The 15,029-nt window shown below is 49.4% G+C and overlaps 2 protein-coding genes and 1 non-coding gene across 5 annotated transcripts in view; 2 read left to right on the forward strand and 1 right to left on the reverse strand.

The window, feature by feature from the left end:
• Window positions 1–302: 302 nt before the first annotated feature.
• LOC132482145 (trophinin-like) lies at window positions 303–8,344 on the forward strand. The gene is given in 14 exon segments (XM_060087234.1): window positions 303–347; window positions 636–1,790; window positions 2,439–2,543; window positions 2,659–2,722; window positions 2,983–3,062; window positions 3,499–3,590; window positions 4,286–4,365; window positions 4,458–4,500; window position 4,622; window positions 4,917–4,978; window positions 5,527–5,641; window positions 6,435–7,647; window positions 7,650–8,178; window positions 8,269–8,344. Coding segments are annotated over 14 exon segments (3,660 nt in total).
• LOC132482813 (small nucleolar RNA SNORA11) lies at window positions 5,164–5,292 on the forward strand. Its single transcript, XR_009530979.1, has one exon. It is a non-coding gene; the product is annotated as a small nucleolar RNA SNORA11 (small nucleolar RNA).
• A 2,295-nt stretch (window positions 8,345–10,639) lies between the features above and the next one.
• The window catches only part of PFKFB1 (6-phosphofructo-2-kinase/fructose-2,6-biphosphatase 1), a 67,194-nt gene continuing 62,804 nt past the window's right edge, over window positions 10,640–15,029 (reverse strand). For all 3 annotated transcript variants that reach the window (XM_060086621.1, XM_060086620.1, XM_060086618.1), the window contains exons 11-14: window positions 14,897–15,026; window positions 12,182–12,244; window positions 11,057–11,121; window positions 10,640–10,705 (exon numbers count right to left, since the gene is read on the reverse strand). In XM_060086621.1, the coding sequence (XP_059942604.1) occupies window positions 10,646–10,705; window positions 11,057–11,121; window positions 12,182–12,244; window positions 14,897–15,026 (318 nt within the window). In that variant the 3' untranslated portion in view covers window positions 10,640–10,645. The remainder of the gene's footprint in view (window positions 10,706–11,056; window positions 11,122–12,181; window positions 12,245–14,896; window positions 15,027–15,029) is intronic.

Below are 15,029 nucleotides of genomic sequence, written 5' to 3' on the forward strand. Positions count from 1 at the left end.
CGCCTGCGGTTGCCCTCACGCCTCTGTTTGATATGCATGCGCACTACCGAATTGCGGTAAGGGTGTTTGTAGGGTAAAGGGGCAGGATCGAGAGCTGACTTGCAGTTTCTTGGAGGCAAAAGGAGCTAGGATTTGGAAGCCAGATGGTCTGGGTTTCTAGGTATGAGAACCCAGTAGTTGAAGGGTTTGGGGCCCAAGGTTTGATCAGAACCCCCTCCTTCAGGATTGGCAGGAGACCTGATGAATGTCCACCTCCCTCTTATTCTTTCCTGACTCAGGCCCTTTCTCGGCCTTCCAGAAAAATGGATAGGAGTAATGACTCCGATTATAAGATGCCCCCGCTCCAGGTGAGGCCCCTCTGCATTCTTGGCAGGCCATCTGCCCTATTCTGAGTTCATTTAAGGCTGTTGAGCCCCTACCACTCTGTAGTTGCATAATTTCCTGCCTAACCTGTTTCAGTCCTCCCCTGCATGGTGGAGGAGGAGGTGAAGAAAACCTGCCTATTTCTTGCTCCCTTCCTCTTCCTTCACCCTCCCGTTCAATCAGTCACCATTCAGAGGAGAGGGAGGTTTTGTAGAAAGGGTGGGTTGTAGGGAGGCCAGGTGGCTCAGCACGTTATAATCTTAAGTGTGTAGGGCCCTCTGCCTCCCCCTGGGAGCCTGGGGCTTCACTTCCCTCCAGATGTACAGGCTGAGACAACAGAAGAAGATAGTGTCTTGCTGATGCATACCCTCTTATCATCAACCAAGGACCCCCTGGCTATGGACCCACCAGTTGCCAACCAGCCTAAGAAAAGCAAGACCAAGAAGGCCCCTATTAAGGCTATCACTAAGACAGTACGCGCTGCCCCTCCAGTTCCACCTGCCAATGTGATTACCACCAACAAGCCTAAAATAACTTTTCCGGCTTTAAACCTGCCAATCATCCCCCAGATCAACCAGGCTTCAGCTACCACTGAGGTAGCCAATACTCAGGCTTCTTCATTCACCGCTCAGCCTAAGAAAGCCAACAAGACAAAGAGAGTTACTGCTAAGGCAGCCCGAGGCTCCCAATTTCCAACTGGCAGTGAGAGTGTTACTACACAGATCAAATTACCCTTGCAGGCCCTAAACGTGCCAGTCATCCCACAGACTATCCAGGCTCCAATTGCCACTGAGTCAGCCAATTATCAAGCCTTGTTAGCCTCCATCAAGCCTAAGAAAGCTCTCAAGGCTAAGAAGGCTAACAATAAGGCCATAGCTAATGCCACTGAGATCTCACTGGCTCCATCCACCAGCTACACAGCTACCACCCAAGGCCAAATTACCTCCATCCGAACTAAGAAAGCCTCCAAAGCCAAGAAAGCAACTGTAAAGGGCACAAATACTGACACTGAACTCCTAGAGGCCCCAGATGCCATTGAGACAGCTACCAGGCAGATTGAGGCCTCAGCAGCAGCTATCTGGCCCAAAAAATCCAAGGTCAAGAAGGCTTCCTATAAGGGCCCAAATTCTCCCTGTGAGATCTCTGAGGCCCCACCTGCCAGTCAAATGGTCACAAAACAAGCCCTAGCAGCCACCCTCCGGGTCAAGAGAGTGTACAGGGCTCGGAAGGTTGACACTAAAGCCCAGACAAGTGAAAACCAGACTCAAATTGACAAAGGGGCCCAGGTCAAGATGGCTACCCCTCAGATCAACATAAGTGCCCTTGAGACTCAGGTCGTTGCTGCTGTCCAGGCCCTGGCAGATGACTACCTGGCTCAGTTGAGTCTGGAGCCCACAACCAGGACCCGGGGCAAGAGGAACTGAAAGGTGAGATCTCTGACATCACCATCCTTAACTCTGTACTTCTTTTCCATTCCTATCCACCTGGTTTGTTCACTTGTTCTTTTAAGTTTACTGAGCCAGTCCCTGCATTCACATAGGCTGTGAGAGATGCTGAGAGGAATGTGATATAGTTCCTGCTGCTTGGCAGTTCAAAGATTGGTGGGGAAATAAGACATCCATACACTTAGCTACAAACTGGATATAATTCAACTTGTATTTATCAATACATAGTAGTTAGCATGCACCAGGCTTTGTGTTGGGTATAGTCACACAGGTTATGCTTTTATGTTTTAAAGTAACTCTTACCAGCTAGGTCCCAGTGTTACAGATAAGAAAACCAAGTCCCAGAGAGGTGAAGTGACTTGTTGAAGGGGTACAGCTAGTAGAGCCAGTGGTGGCCAAAAGAAGAGGAAGAACCAGACCCTGCCCTTGGGTTGCTCCTGTCTTGGCAGGGAAATGAAACACCTGCCCGGAAGACAATGAAAGACAAATCTAGAACTCAGTGTGGATAATGTTAAGGTCAGGACCCCTACAGGGAGGGTTTAGGGGACTTTCAGGAACAGGCAGGGTGAGGAGACAGAGCCATCTCTTTCATCTGGTTATTTTGGACCTTCCTTCTTTCTGATGATGCAGTCCAAGCATCTGAACGGGGATGAGAGAGGTGGTGGTAGTTATAGGTGGATTCCATGGGGCCAGAGGCCTCCGCTATCCCAAGATGTGGCCACTTTGCAAGAAAAGGTAAGAATCCAATGCTGCCCAGTCTCTTCTCTTCTTCACCTCCCCTCTTCTCTGTCATTCTTCCAAGTTTTATGAAAACATACTGAGATCTTCCCATATATTCCTCTTCTCCCAGGCAAATAAGTTGGTGAAATACCTGTTGGTTAAGGACCAGACAAAGATCCCCATCAAGCGCTCAGGTAGAGTCATACCAACCCTCCTCCCTGAGCTCTCCTTTCTACTCCTCTCTCCTCCCTGCCCTGGGGGTAGCCATTTAGTTTTATGGCCTCTTCATTCTCTCATCTATCCTCCCCTGCCCTTTTCACACTCTGTCATGGCTGGCATCTCCCATTAACACAGTTCAGGATTCAGACTACACTAACCCCATAGGGCTGGCAAAAGGGCTGCAGCTCTGTGGCTCCTTCTCAGCCAAGCTGCTCCCACCTCTCCCTTCCTGCAGTCATGCTGAAGGATGTCATCCAAGAATATGATGAATATTTCCCAGAGATCATTGAACGAGCAAGCTATGCTCTGGAGAAGGTGAAAGGACATCCTCTGTGGGATGGGCACAATGGGGAAGTCTTGAATGGAACAAAGATGTACACGTCCCTTTGGGGGGGGCCACAGAGACTCCCTAATCCAGCCCCATCACTGTGCAAATGAGCAGACGATGGCCTACGGAGGGACGTAGACTAGCCTCAGGTCACACAGCAAGTACAGCTAGGACCCAAGCCACCCAGCTTAGTCCTGGCTTCTGTCTACTGCTGGACATGTCCTGTAGTATATTTCAGATGCTCACCTCTCCCTTCCATCCTCCATTCTCTGTCTCCCTAGAGTCCCATTAAGCATAAAGACTATTTTGATAACAATAGTACATTTGTTACCTGTTTGCTGTGTTAGTTAAGTGCTTTACATGCATTATTTCACTGCCTAGGCTGAATTTTGCGACCTCACAGGCTATTCTTTTATTTGGCAGATGTTTCGAGTCAATATGAAGGAAATTGATAAACAAATTAGCTTGTATATTCTCATCAGCATTCAGGAATCCTCTGCAGGCATCCTGGGAACGTAAGCTGGGAAAGGGCTGGGATGGGAGGGAGGCTTCTGCTTTTGTCCATGGTACTACTCCATCCCTGTCCTCTCCCCACATCCCCTAGGAAGTCAAGAAAGACAGAGCCTAAAGACCCATTTTCCATATCCCACACGTAGTTGGAGCCCTACACATAGTAGTGGTGCCTGATTATGATTGATTGACTGGAGGGTGTAGAAGCCTGGGGCAGGTCATTCCTACTGTCAAGTTTTCTGTATCTACTGAAGCTTCTCTGTTGTTTCTTGTCTCTTCCTATTGATCTTGGTAGAGTGGTTCTCAAGGAAGGGCTTCCTGGTATGGGTGAATCAATGAGGGTTGAAGGGCAGGAACATCAGTGGGGCCATGCCTAGAATTCTTTTGGAGCTGAGGGGTCTGGAAGAGAAAGAAGGGACTCATATTGGCTGGGTGTCCGGGTTGTAGTGGGTTGACAAATACAAGTACAATTCTATCCTCTCAGCAACCTGGGGAGAGGAGAATGTGATTTTCCCATTTTATAAATAGGAGAGTCTAAGTGCCTTGCCCAGGGTCACATAGCGCTTGAAGCATAGACTGGGCAGAATTCTCTCATATCTGAAGAATCTGGGAGAAGCTAACCTAGTAGGCTGGCTGGTGTGTATTTTTCTGCAGGTGGCTGCTGGATGTAAACCTTCTCTCTGTCCTGTTATTTCCCTAGGAACAAGGACACACCCAAACTAGGTCTTCTTATGGTGATTCTGAGTGTCATTTTTATGAATGGCAACAAGGCCAATGAGGGTGAGTGGCTGGGCTGGCAGCTGAATGGGGGTCATGGTCGGAATTCCACATGTTCATTTTCTATCCCTGTTTCCTTTTGCCTCCCCTTGCAGCTGTCATCTGGGAGGTGCTGCGCAAGTTGGGGCTGCACCCTGGGTATGATTGGGCTCTGTCAGCACTTGCTGTCCGTGTTGTCCTTTGGCAAGAGAGGATGGTCCCAGGATTGCATCAGCCTGGTGGTCTGGTGGAGTGGGCGGGGTTGCTGGACTGGGTAGAGGGTCCAGGGCTCTGACCTGGATGGATGGGGAAATGGTCCTGAACTCTCTGCTTCCCCTTTCTCCTATGTCATTTTTCTGTTCTAAGCTGATATATAAGATAGACCTTCAGGGCATTCTGATAAAGAACCAACTGGCCTCAACTGCCTGCTTCTAGTGACCATGTGTTCATTACTTTCCTGAGTTCATTGAGATGGTCTTATGTACTAGAGAGGTCTCTTCCATGTTGGGAAATGCCTCTGCTCCCATGTGGGAAGTTCTGATCTTGGTTCATGGGTTATTTTTCCCATTGTTAAGGTAAGCCACTCGCTCTTTGGGGAAGTGAGGAAGCTCATCACAGACGAGTTTGTGAAGCAGAAGTAAGTGGTGCTTTGGGGCTTTGTCAGGCCATGAAGTGTTCTGAGTGTGCTGGTCTGGTCCAGAAAGTGCTTGATTGCCCTTTTCTTACACTACCTTTAGAGGTATGGGTATCCTATTCCCTAGGACTAAGTCCATGGTGGACCATACCAGGGCTGGGCCAGACCAAACACAAGGCCCTTGCTATGGGGTGTGCTCAGACCAGAATGCCCAAAGAATGGCTCCTCTGTTTACAACACACCCGATAGAAACTTGGGTTTACTCCTCACAGGTGGCAGGATACTTTGGCCTCCCTGTGACACCATGCCCTATACATGCATCCCCTGCAACACCAAGTGACTACTTTGCACAGGTCCAATGGGAAATGGCTCAGTATTGGAGGTCAAGACCATGAACTGTGTTTTGGAGTGAGTCTAGGGAAGGAGGGCCTTGGAAATCCTTCTCCAGGAGCTGAGTTTAGTTTGTCTTTGAAGGAGGTTGCCACCTGGTCCCAAGTGGCTAGACAACAGGTTTGCTTGGTTAAAAGCAAGTTTCATTTCCTTTCTTCAAGGTACCTGGAATACAAGAGGGTCCCCAACAGCAGACCACCTGAATATGAGTTCTTCTGGGGCTTGTGCTCCTACCATGAGACTAGCAAGATGAAAGTTCTCAAGTTTGCATGCAAGGTAATAGGAGAGCTGCCCTGACTTGGCATATTAAGGGTACAGAACGTCCCTGGCTGGGGTAGGCAGTGTACAGGAATGGGCAGGTATAGGGCAGTCTGAAGTTCATATGTAAGCATATGGAACTTCATTTATGTCCCAGAATGCTGCTTGACGTAAAGTTTACAATGTTTCCTTCATTGTTCATACTTCGTGTTAGTCTCCTCAACTGCCATAACAAAATACTATAGACTGGGTGGCTTAAACAACAGAAATTTATTTTATCATAGTCCTGAAGGCTGGAAGTCCTAGATCAAGGTCCAGCAGGGTTAGTTTCTAGTGAAGCCTCTCCTCCTGGCTTGCAGATGAATACCTTCTTGCTGTGTTCATGGTGGAGAGAGAGTCTCTTCTTATAAGGACACTAATCCTATTGGATCAAGGACCCACCATTATGACCTCATTAAACTTTACCTGCATAAAGGCCTACCTCCAAATATAGTCACATTTGAGGTTGATACTTTAAAATGTGAATTTTGGGGGGACACAAACATTCAATCCACAACATACTCTCTTATCGTTTCCCATATTACAGATGAAGACACTTAGGATCAGTGAGATTAAGTAGCTTGTCCAAGGTCACACAGCGCCTAAGTTATCAAACCGAAATTGGATCTCAGGACTGACCCATGATAGAGTCCCAACAACTAAGACTTTTTTTTTTAATGCTACTATTAGTTTTATACAAAGCCCATGGTAGGTATTTAATACACAATTACAAATGTTATTTTTCTTATAATGATTGGAATTCTCATTTCAGGTGCAGAAGAAAGACCCCAAGGACTGGGCCGTGCAGTGCCGGGAGGCAGTGGAGATGGAAGTCCAATCTGCAGCTGTGGCTGTAGCTGAGGCTGAGGCCAGGGCTGAGGCAAGAGCCCAAATGGGTATTGGAGAGGAAGCTGTGGCTGGGCCCTGGAATTGGGATGACATGGATATTGACTGCCTAACAAGGGAAGAGTTAGGCGATGATGCTCAGGCCTGGGGCAGATTTTCACTTGAAATTGAGGCCAGAGCCCAAGAAAATGCAAATGCCAGCACCAACGTTGACTTCAGCAGAGGAGCTAGCACCAGGGCTAGCTATAGTGATGGTGCTAGTATTAGCTTCAGTGGTGTACCCAACCCCAATAATGTCTTTGGTGGCAGAGCTGGCATTAGCTTTGGTGGCACATGCAGCACCAGTGCCAGCTTCAGCAGCGTAGCCAGCATTTGCTTTGGTGGCACACCCAGCACTTGCTCCACTTTCAGTGGTGGAGTCAGCATTAGCTTTGGTGGTGCAGCCAGCACCAGCTCTAGTTTCAGCAGTGAAACCAGCATTAGCTTTGGTGGCACACCTTGCACCAGTACCAACTTCAGTGGTGGGGTCAGCTCTAGTTTCAGTGGCCCACTCAGCACCAGTACAAGTTTCAGTGGTGGAGCCAGCTCTGGCTTTGGAGGCATACTCAGTACCCCTGCTGGCTTCAGTGATGCACTCAGTATGAGCACCAGCTTTGGCAGTACACTTGGCACCAGTGCAGTCTTTAGTGGTGTGCTTAGCACCAGCACTGGCTTTGGTGGCACACTCAGCACTAGTGTCTACTTTGGTGGCTCTCCCAGTTCCAGTGCCAGATTTGGTGGCACACTCAGTACCAGTATCTGCTTTGGTAGCTTTCCTAGCACCAGCTCTGGTTTTGATGGTGTACTCAGTACCAGTGTCTCCTTTGGTAGCTCTTTCAGCAATAGCACTGACTTTGGTGGTACACTAAGCACCAGCTTCTGCTTTGGTGATTCTCCCAGCACTAGTGCCAGCTTTGGTGGTACACTCAGCACCAGTCTTGGCTTAGGTGGTGCACTCAACCCCAGTGCTGGTTTTAGCAGTGCTGTCAGCATTAGCACTGGCTTCAGCAGTGCACCCAGCACCAACTCTGGCTTTGGCAGTGTGTTCAGCACCAGTACTGACTTCAGTGGGGCACCTAACACCACTACTGACTTTGGCAGTGCTCCAGCACCAGCATTGGCTTTGGTGGAGCCCCCAGCACCAGCTTCTGCTTTGGCAGTGTGTCTAACACCAACCTATGCTTTGGTGGCCCTCCTAGTACAAGCACCTGTTTTAGTGGTCCTATCAGTGCCAGTTTTGGTGATGGACTCAGCACCAGTGCTGGTTTCAGCTTTTGTGATGGGTTAAGCACCAGCACTGGATTTGATGGTGGACTGAACACCAACTCTGGCATTGGTAGTGGACTGATCTCCAGTGATATCTTTGGTGGTGGGCTGGGCAGCAATGCTGGTTTGGGCAGCACACTTGGCACCAGTGCTGACTTTAGTAGTGGCCTCAGCATCAGTGACGGCATTGGCGGTGGGCCTAATACCAGCTTCGATGGAAGACTGAGCACCATCATTGGCTTTGGCAGTGGTTCCAACACCAGCACTGGCTTTACTGGTGAACCCCACACCAGCACCGGCTTTATTGGTGGACCCACTTCTACTGTTGGCTTTGGCAGTGGATTGAGCACCAATGCTGACTTCAACGGTGGACCAAGCAGCAGTGCTGGCTATGGCGGTGGACCGAGCACCAATGCTGACTTCAACGGTGGACCAAGCAGCAGTGCTGGCTATGGTGGTGGACCGAGCAATGCTGTTGGCTTTGGTGGTGGAGCCACCAGCCTTGGTGCCTGTAGCTTCTCCTATGGCTAGTGAGGTTTCAGGTAATTACAACATTTTCATATCCAAGGCCGATGGGGATGGGTATAAGAGCTGGGAGGTGTTATAAGAAACCCCAAGGTGGGAGGGCAGGATGGGGAGATGAGCACAATGAAGGAAGTATGAGAATGTAGTATATTTGGTGCTAAAATGTGTTTCTGTTTGGTGTTTTGTTTTCAGATTTATTTCACATGTTTACAGATACTGCTAATGAATTGCAGCAGTCCTTCCCATGGAGCCAAGGTACATCCTTGGAATCTTTGTCCACACAGCAATCTAAGCAGATATTACCAATCAGCTGAGGGTGACACACTATGAAAAAATCTGTTTGCCAATCCTGCTTTGTTGTTTGCTTTCTGTGTCTTGTCATATTTGATATGAGTTACATTAAATTTGAAAAATGAATTGCAGTTTGTTCTGTCTTTTAATGTGCCTAAGTTGTTGTGAGTGACATTTTGGGTTCATAGAAGAGCTAGAAATCAGCATAGCTCTTTGGGGAAGGTGGGCTCCAGCTTTAGGCTAAAAGGCAAGTATGACTTCAGTGGGGTAGAGATGTGGGGAAAGCATAGCAGGCAAGGGGATAATACCTTAAGTCAGGATCTAGAAGGGGAAAGCCTGGAACAGAAGGCAAAGGGAGACAGTTCTGGAGAGTAAGTATAGATTCATTTTGAGATATTTGTGTAAGAATGGGAGGGGTATAGAGGGACGTAACTAAAGGTGGACATGGGAACAAGGGAGGATTTTCTTGGGATAGGAGAGAGACCTGAGCATGTTGCATAGACTGTGGGGGCAAAAGCCAATAGAGAAGGGCAGGATATAGATATGGAATAGTCAGGAACTGACTGAGTCAACCCATCCTTGGGGAGGTGGGATGGATAGAATACCAGAGAATAGAGGGTGACCCTGACTTTGAACAGGATTTAAGGGTGGCTCTAGAAGGAGATAAATGTAGATTTGCTTCAAGCAGTGATCCCAATAAAAAAGGCGATGTGGGGCTTCCCTGGTGGCGCAGTGGTTGAGAGCCTGCCTGCCGATGCAGGGGACACGGGTTCGTGCCCCGGTCCGGGAAGATCCCACATGCCGCGGAGCGGCTGGGCCCGTGAGCCATGGCCGCTGAGCCTGCGCATCCGGAGCCTGTGCTCCGCAACAGGAGAGGCCACAACAGTGAGAGGCCCGCGTACCACAAAAAAAAAAAAAAAAGGCGATGTGGATTATACTAGGTTTGGGTCTTGCTGGTGGTTGTGATGGAAGGACAAACAAAGGCAGGGGGTGTATGAGTCTGTCTCTTCGCACCTGGGTTGCTGCTATCTGCCCACAGTAGCTGCATGGAGATTGGCTGAAGAGATAGAATGTAGGATCCAAGCTGGCCAGGTATGGAAGAACAGTGAAGAGGAAGAGGACTGGTGGATTGGGAGATAATGGAGGAATCAAGGGACTATACTCTTGATGCAGTACAAGAACAAATATTGTTCATTCAAGAAATACTACATACATGCCTGCTGTGTGGGAGGCATGCTGCTAGGGATCCTGTGGATGACACAGAGAGTTTTAAGGACTGGGGGGCCAGTGGTCAGATAGTGGGATGCTTGTATTTAAGAAGTCAGACTGGAGAGAAATCTAGATGATGCCAACCAAGGAGTGAGTGGCTGAAGGGAAGATGCTCACTGAAGTTGAGGGGGCAGGGCACTAGGAGACCAGGGTATTGTTGGAATCATTTATATGGACAGTGAAATCACTCAGGATGGCAACAAGAGTTGGAGAAGGAAGGAAAACTGTGGTCTGAGTGCAGATTCTTCTTCGAATGTAGGGATGAAGGTGTCATGTTCCCAGCCATGTTGCCCACGAAGTAACAAGGCCATAAGCACTCACATGGACCTATCTCCACCCTCACATTTGGAGGTATTACTCCAAAGCCCTTCTTTCCAGGAAGTTCTCACCCAGTCCATACACCGATAGCACCAGAGCCATTTCATAGGGTCAGGATCTTAAGAGGATCTTGTGAGAAAAGCCGCACAATGACCTCCTTTCCCCTTTTGTAGGCAGAAAGAGAAGTCTTTATTGATCAGGGAATAGGAATTAAGAAGGAAAAAGTTTCATCCTGACCTAGACAGCTCCTTGGTTGTAGCTAGAAATCGAGACCTGTTTTGGAGCTGAGGAGAGTTTCTTCACTGGAAGCAGGTCTCTTTCAGTGAGGCCAACTCCAGAGTGTTCTCAGTGTAAGAGAAGAGCAACAATAGCAGCTCCTAAATGTGAAAGAGAGCGAGGACAGAGGCAGTTTTATGTCTTACAAAGGGCTCAGTAGTGGGCAGGGACGGTGTCCAGGGCTTCCTCAGGTTCCCGGCTGACGTCCACATTCTGAGAGGAGAGAACCCAGTATTAGCAGGAAGCAGCCAGCAGTGTGGAGCCCCCGCCCCTCCCTGCCTCTTGCCCTCACTGCCAGGCTCCCCTCTTTCAGCCAAGCCTGGATCCTGACCCTCTTCTCAGGCAAGCCTGGGGGAACCTCAGCCAGAGGCCTTTTAGGCAGGGTTGCTCTAGCTGTGGGTGTCTATGGTGCCTTGAGTCCGGGCTGCGGTTCCTGCATTTCTGGATGCTGGTTATTCTACATGTTGGTGGAAACACCCAAGCTCTGTGGGACTGGGGCTGCCTTTCTGCAGGGGAGGGTGCTTTCACCATGTGCCAACTTAGGCCACAGAGTCCCTCACCTACCTCAGGCTTCTCCCGATGTGTGTTTACAGCCTCCACGTTCAGGTAGATGGACTCCACTTTGCAGCCTCAGAAAAGAACAACCCATTCATCCATAAGCCACCCGGGTAAGCACAGGTCTTCCCTGAGGTGTCATTCCCTCCTCCACCCATCACCACCCACACCCCCAGCTCCACGCTGTGTGCAGACTGTGACTGCCCTTTAGGGAGAGGAATTTAGACCACTTGTGTGATGTCAGGGGAAGACACTAGGCTTAAGAGACAGGAACGGGGCATCCCCCCAGCTCTGCCCCTAATAGTCTCAGACTTCTCTGAGCCTCCCTTGCCCAGTTGTCAATGGGAATGAGAGATGACAAGAGATGATTTTTCACCCCTCCCCAGCTCTTGTCTGTGAGACAGAAACCTAATAATAACAATGGAGCTCTGTGGATCCTCCCAGCTGTGTTAGGTGCTAAAGTGGTGGAAGAGTCCTGGGTCCTCTGCCTTGCGGCGACCAGTCCCAGGTAAAGTTTATTTCCAGAGCTATATGGTTATGGCAACATCAGAGGTATGGAAGGTCACAAGGGAGTTCTAGGAAGCTTGAAGAAAGAGGAGGGTGGTATCATTGGGGCCTGGAGTGGGCAGAGGAGGCCCAATGCCTATGGAAGCCCCCTTAGCTCCATCCCTGTGGATTGAACACTAATTCAGGCTTCAGTACACCATCTGCCCTGTTCATACCCCAGAACAGATTTGAGTCTGTCTCTTCTCTGCTCATGAACATTCCAGAGCTGACTAATGCCCCCAAAGAGAGTCTCAACTGCCCAGGCTGGTCTTTGAACCCTTTCTTCAAATCTGGCCCCAACATACACTTATTCATCTGGACCCTTTTGGGGACCCCCTCTTCTACAGCTTTGTGCTGTATGATTGATGCTCTGGTAGAGACAGAGAAAGCTGGGGCCAGGTCCCAGATTTAGAGGTCACCTCAGTCCTTCCTCATTCTCATCTTGCTACCACCAGTTCTGCCTCTACCAAGACATCCAACTATGCACGCAGGAAATCTCTCTCAGGACTCTGCTGGGAAAATGCTAGGTACTGCAGGCATGCTCATGGTGTCTATGTGCTTTTCCCCAGATGAAGGTAGGGGACTCACCATAAGCCACAGGTGTAAGCTTGAGCACTGTGTGCAGAGGGCACCTGAGATAAGGCAGCTCATCTAGAAAGGAGGAGAGAGCAGCCCTCAGAGACAGGGTGCTGGGGCAGGCACCACCTCCCCGGGCCTCCAGGCTTGCAGCACTCTCCCCTTCCACCCCCTTCCCCATGGTTGTCTTCACCTGGGCCCTGCTCCCCCACACTCTTCAGAGACAGTGCTGAGAGCAGGGTGGGGAGGGAGGAAGAGAGCAGAGAGGCGGCCTCAGGAGCAGGGAGGAAGGAGGGCCCTGGGGATCGCGGACAGACCCTGAGTCCCCCAGATGCTGAGGATTGTCACCTCGGAGGTGGCCGACCTCCTCACCCACAGGGCAAACATGAGACCAAGGCAGGCCTCCCTCCCAGCCCCAACCTCAGCCCTTCCATGGGCTCCCCCACCACAAAGGCCCACAACAGGTCTCAGCAAGTGTTTTCTGAGGCCCTACTATGCGCCGGGGCCTTGGCTGAGGTGTACATGCACCTTGGCAGCTCCTGCAGCTTTCTCCCCAGCCCAGGCCTGTGCCCTCTGACTCCTGGGACACTTGTTGATGGACAAGCATTCACCAATTCACTTGTTTCCAGTTACTGAGGATTATGTATAAAGTTGTTCTGAATATTCACATGCAATTACTCATATGGCCTTGATGACATTCACCAGACAGCCCTGATAGGAGGTGATGATCAGGCCCATTCCATGGATGAGGACACTGAGGCTCTGAGAGGGAAGACACTTGCCCTACGTCCCATAGCCAGGAAGTGGCGGTGCTGGGACTCGAGCCCAGGATGCTTTGAGGCCAAATGTGTGCTCTTCCCACTGCAGTCTGCTGCCACTGCCTTCGAGGGACTCACAGTGTTGTGGGGTGACACCCCCACCTCACTCTTCTCTGCAGACACCCAACCTCCTGACCACCCAGGCCACTTATACAGCTCCCCATCTCCCTTCATTGAGCCAGAACCCCACCCCTCATGGCCTCCCTGTCCCTGAGGTTCACCCTAGGATTTTAAGGCCCGCCACTGCCCACTCAGCCTCCTGAAACATAAGATTTGGCAATTTCCTGGGCAACAAGTCTGCTCCTCCTCCTTGCCTTTGTCACCATCATCTTCAGGTGCTGGGCCCAGTGCTTTTGGTGCACTATCTCAAACCATCCTCACTGATACTCTGCGCGAGTTACTGTTCCTCACTTCACACGTGACAAAATAGATTCAGAGAAGGGAAGCGACTTGCCTGAGGTCTCTGACCCAGCTCTGCCACTGCCTGGACAAGTGACCTCAGCCCTGTCCTTTATCTTTCTGGTCCCCAAAGTTCCTATCTCTCATAGCACAGGATTGGACCCAGCTCTGAGGTCTTATGGGTCTGAGTTCTCAGTCACACCATCTCTCTGGGTCTCAGTTTCCTCACCTGAGTGATAGGGGCAAGAGCATGTGCCCAGTCCTGCCTGGCCCAGCTCTTAGGACAGCTGTGAGAAGCTGGCATGGCCTGTGCATGAAAGTGGGTAGTAAGTGGGTAAAGCAGTGTGCAAACGGGAGATGCATGCACCTCATGCACCTCACATGTGTCTGAAGTGAGGTGTCTCTGGAATGCACCTGAGATTGGTACCTCTCCCTGCCTCACTGAGCCCTGTGATCTTGGGCAATTCCTTCATCCCTCAGAGCTTCTATTTCCTCTTCTGCACAGTTGGGGTTACAAGGCAGGCCTCACAGTCTCAAAAATAGTACTGAGCAGTAGAGATGTGGACAGTATCAGAAATCTAGCAGTACCACCCCAACCCCTGTCATCTTTTTTCCATTGAAGAGATTGAGGACCAAGCAGAGGAAATTACTTGCCCAATGTCAAGTTTTCAAGTCCCAAGTGTTCCAATTCTAGATGACTCCATATTACAAGTGCCCTTTGTTTGGAAGCTAGCATCATAGAAAAGATCCAAGTCTGCAGGATATTGTACACTTCAAATATGACTTTGTATTGTCCTCACACTCCCTCCCTCCAGTATCCTGGAGATGTCAGTGCTTCAGCATCCATGTCAGAAATGGACTCTCCCACCTGAATGTGACACAACAGTCCCTTGCCAGGCCAGCTGCCTCAGTTTGCATTTCAGTATTTGTAGTCAGTGTAGGTACTCTGTAAATTAAAATGTCTAGATGTTTTTTTATAAAAAGAAATAATCATTTAAAAATTTTAAATGAAAACATCAGTATCTTGGGGAAATCATCCCTATAGCAAAGACAGAAACCTATAATCAAAATCAAGAGGTCACAAGAGGTCCCATTCCACCTGAGAACAGCATGCCTGAGACAAATACTGGCTCAGCTTTTTCAGGTTGAGGCAGACTGTTAAGGTTGGCTTTGAAAATGTTATCTCAGAATAACACATATTAATAATAGCAGCTAACACTTATATGGCCCATACTTTGTGTCATGAACTGTTCTAAGCTCTTTATGTTAAATATGTTCATTTATTTAAACTTCATCATTATTCTCCTCATTTTACAGATAAGGAAACTGAGAACAGAGAGGTTAAAGTAATTTGCCAAAAGTATTATGTGACAGAGCAGGAACTTGAACATAGGCACCCTCGTTCTAGATCCTGTGCTCTTAACTATTAAGATATAAACCACTAATTTCTGGTGTCAGGGTCTCAGCTCACATGCAGCTCCCATGCCAGGATCAGAGAGAACAGTGGTACCTGAGCTCTTGTCCAGGAAGTAGGCCAGGAGGCACCGCATGACAGCCTGGTGGCAGATCACCAATACATTTTCCTGCCGTTCTAGCTCCATTATAACTGGCTCCAGACGCTGGACCAGATCCTCATAGGACTG

The sequence above is a fragment of the Mesoplodon densirostris genome, chromosome X (genome assembly GCF_025265405.1).
Source record: "Mesoplodon densirostris isolate mMesDen1 chromosome X, mMesDen1 primary haplotype, whole genome shotgun sequence".
Taxonomy (NCBI): Eukaryota; Metazoa; Chordata; class Mammalia; order Artiodactyla; family Ziphiidae; genus Mesoplodon; species Mesoplodon densirostris.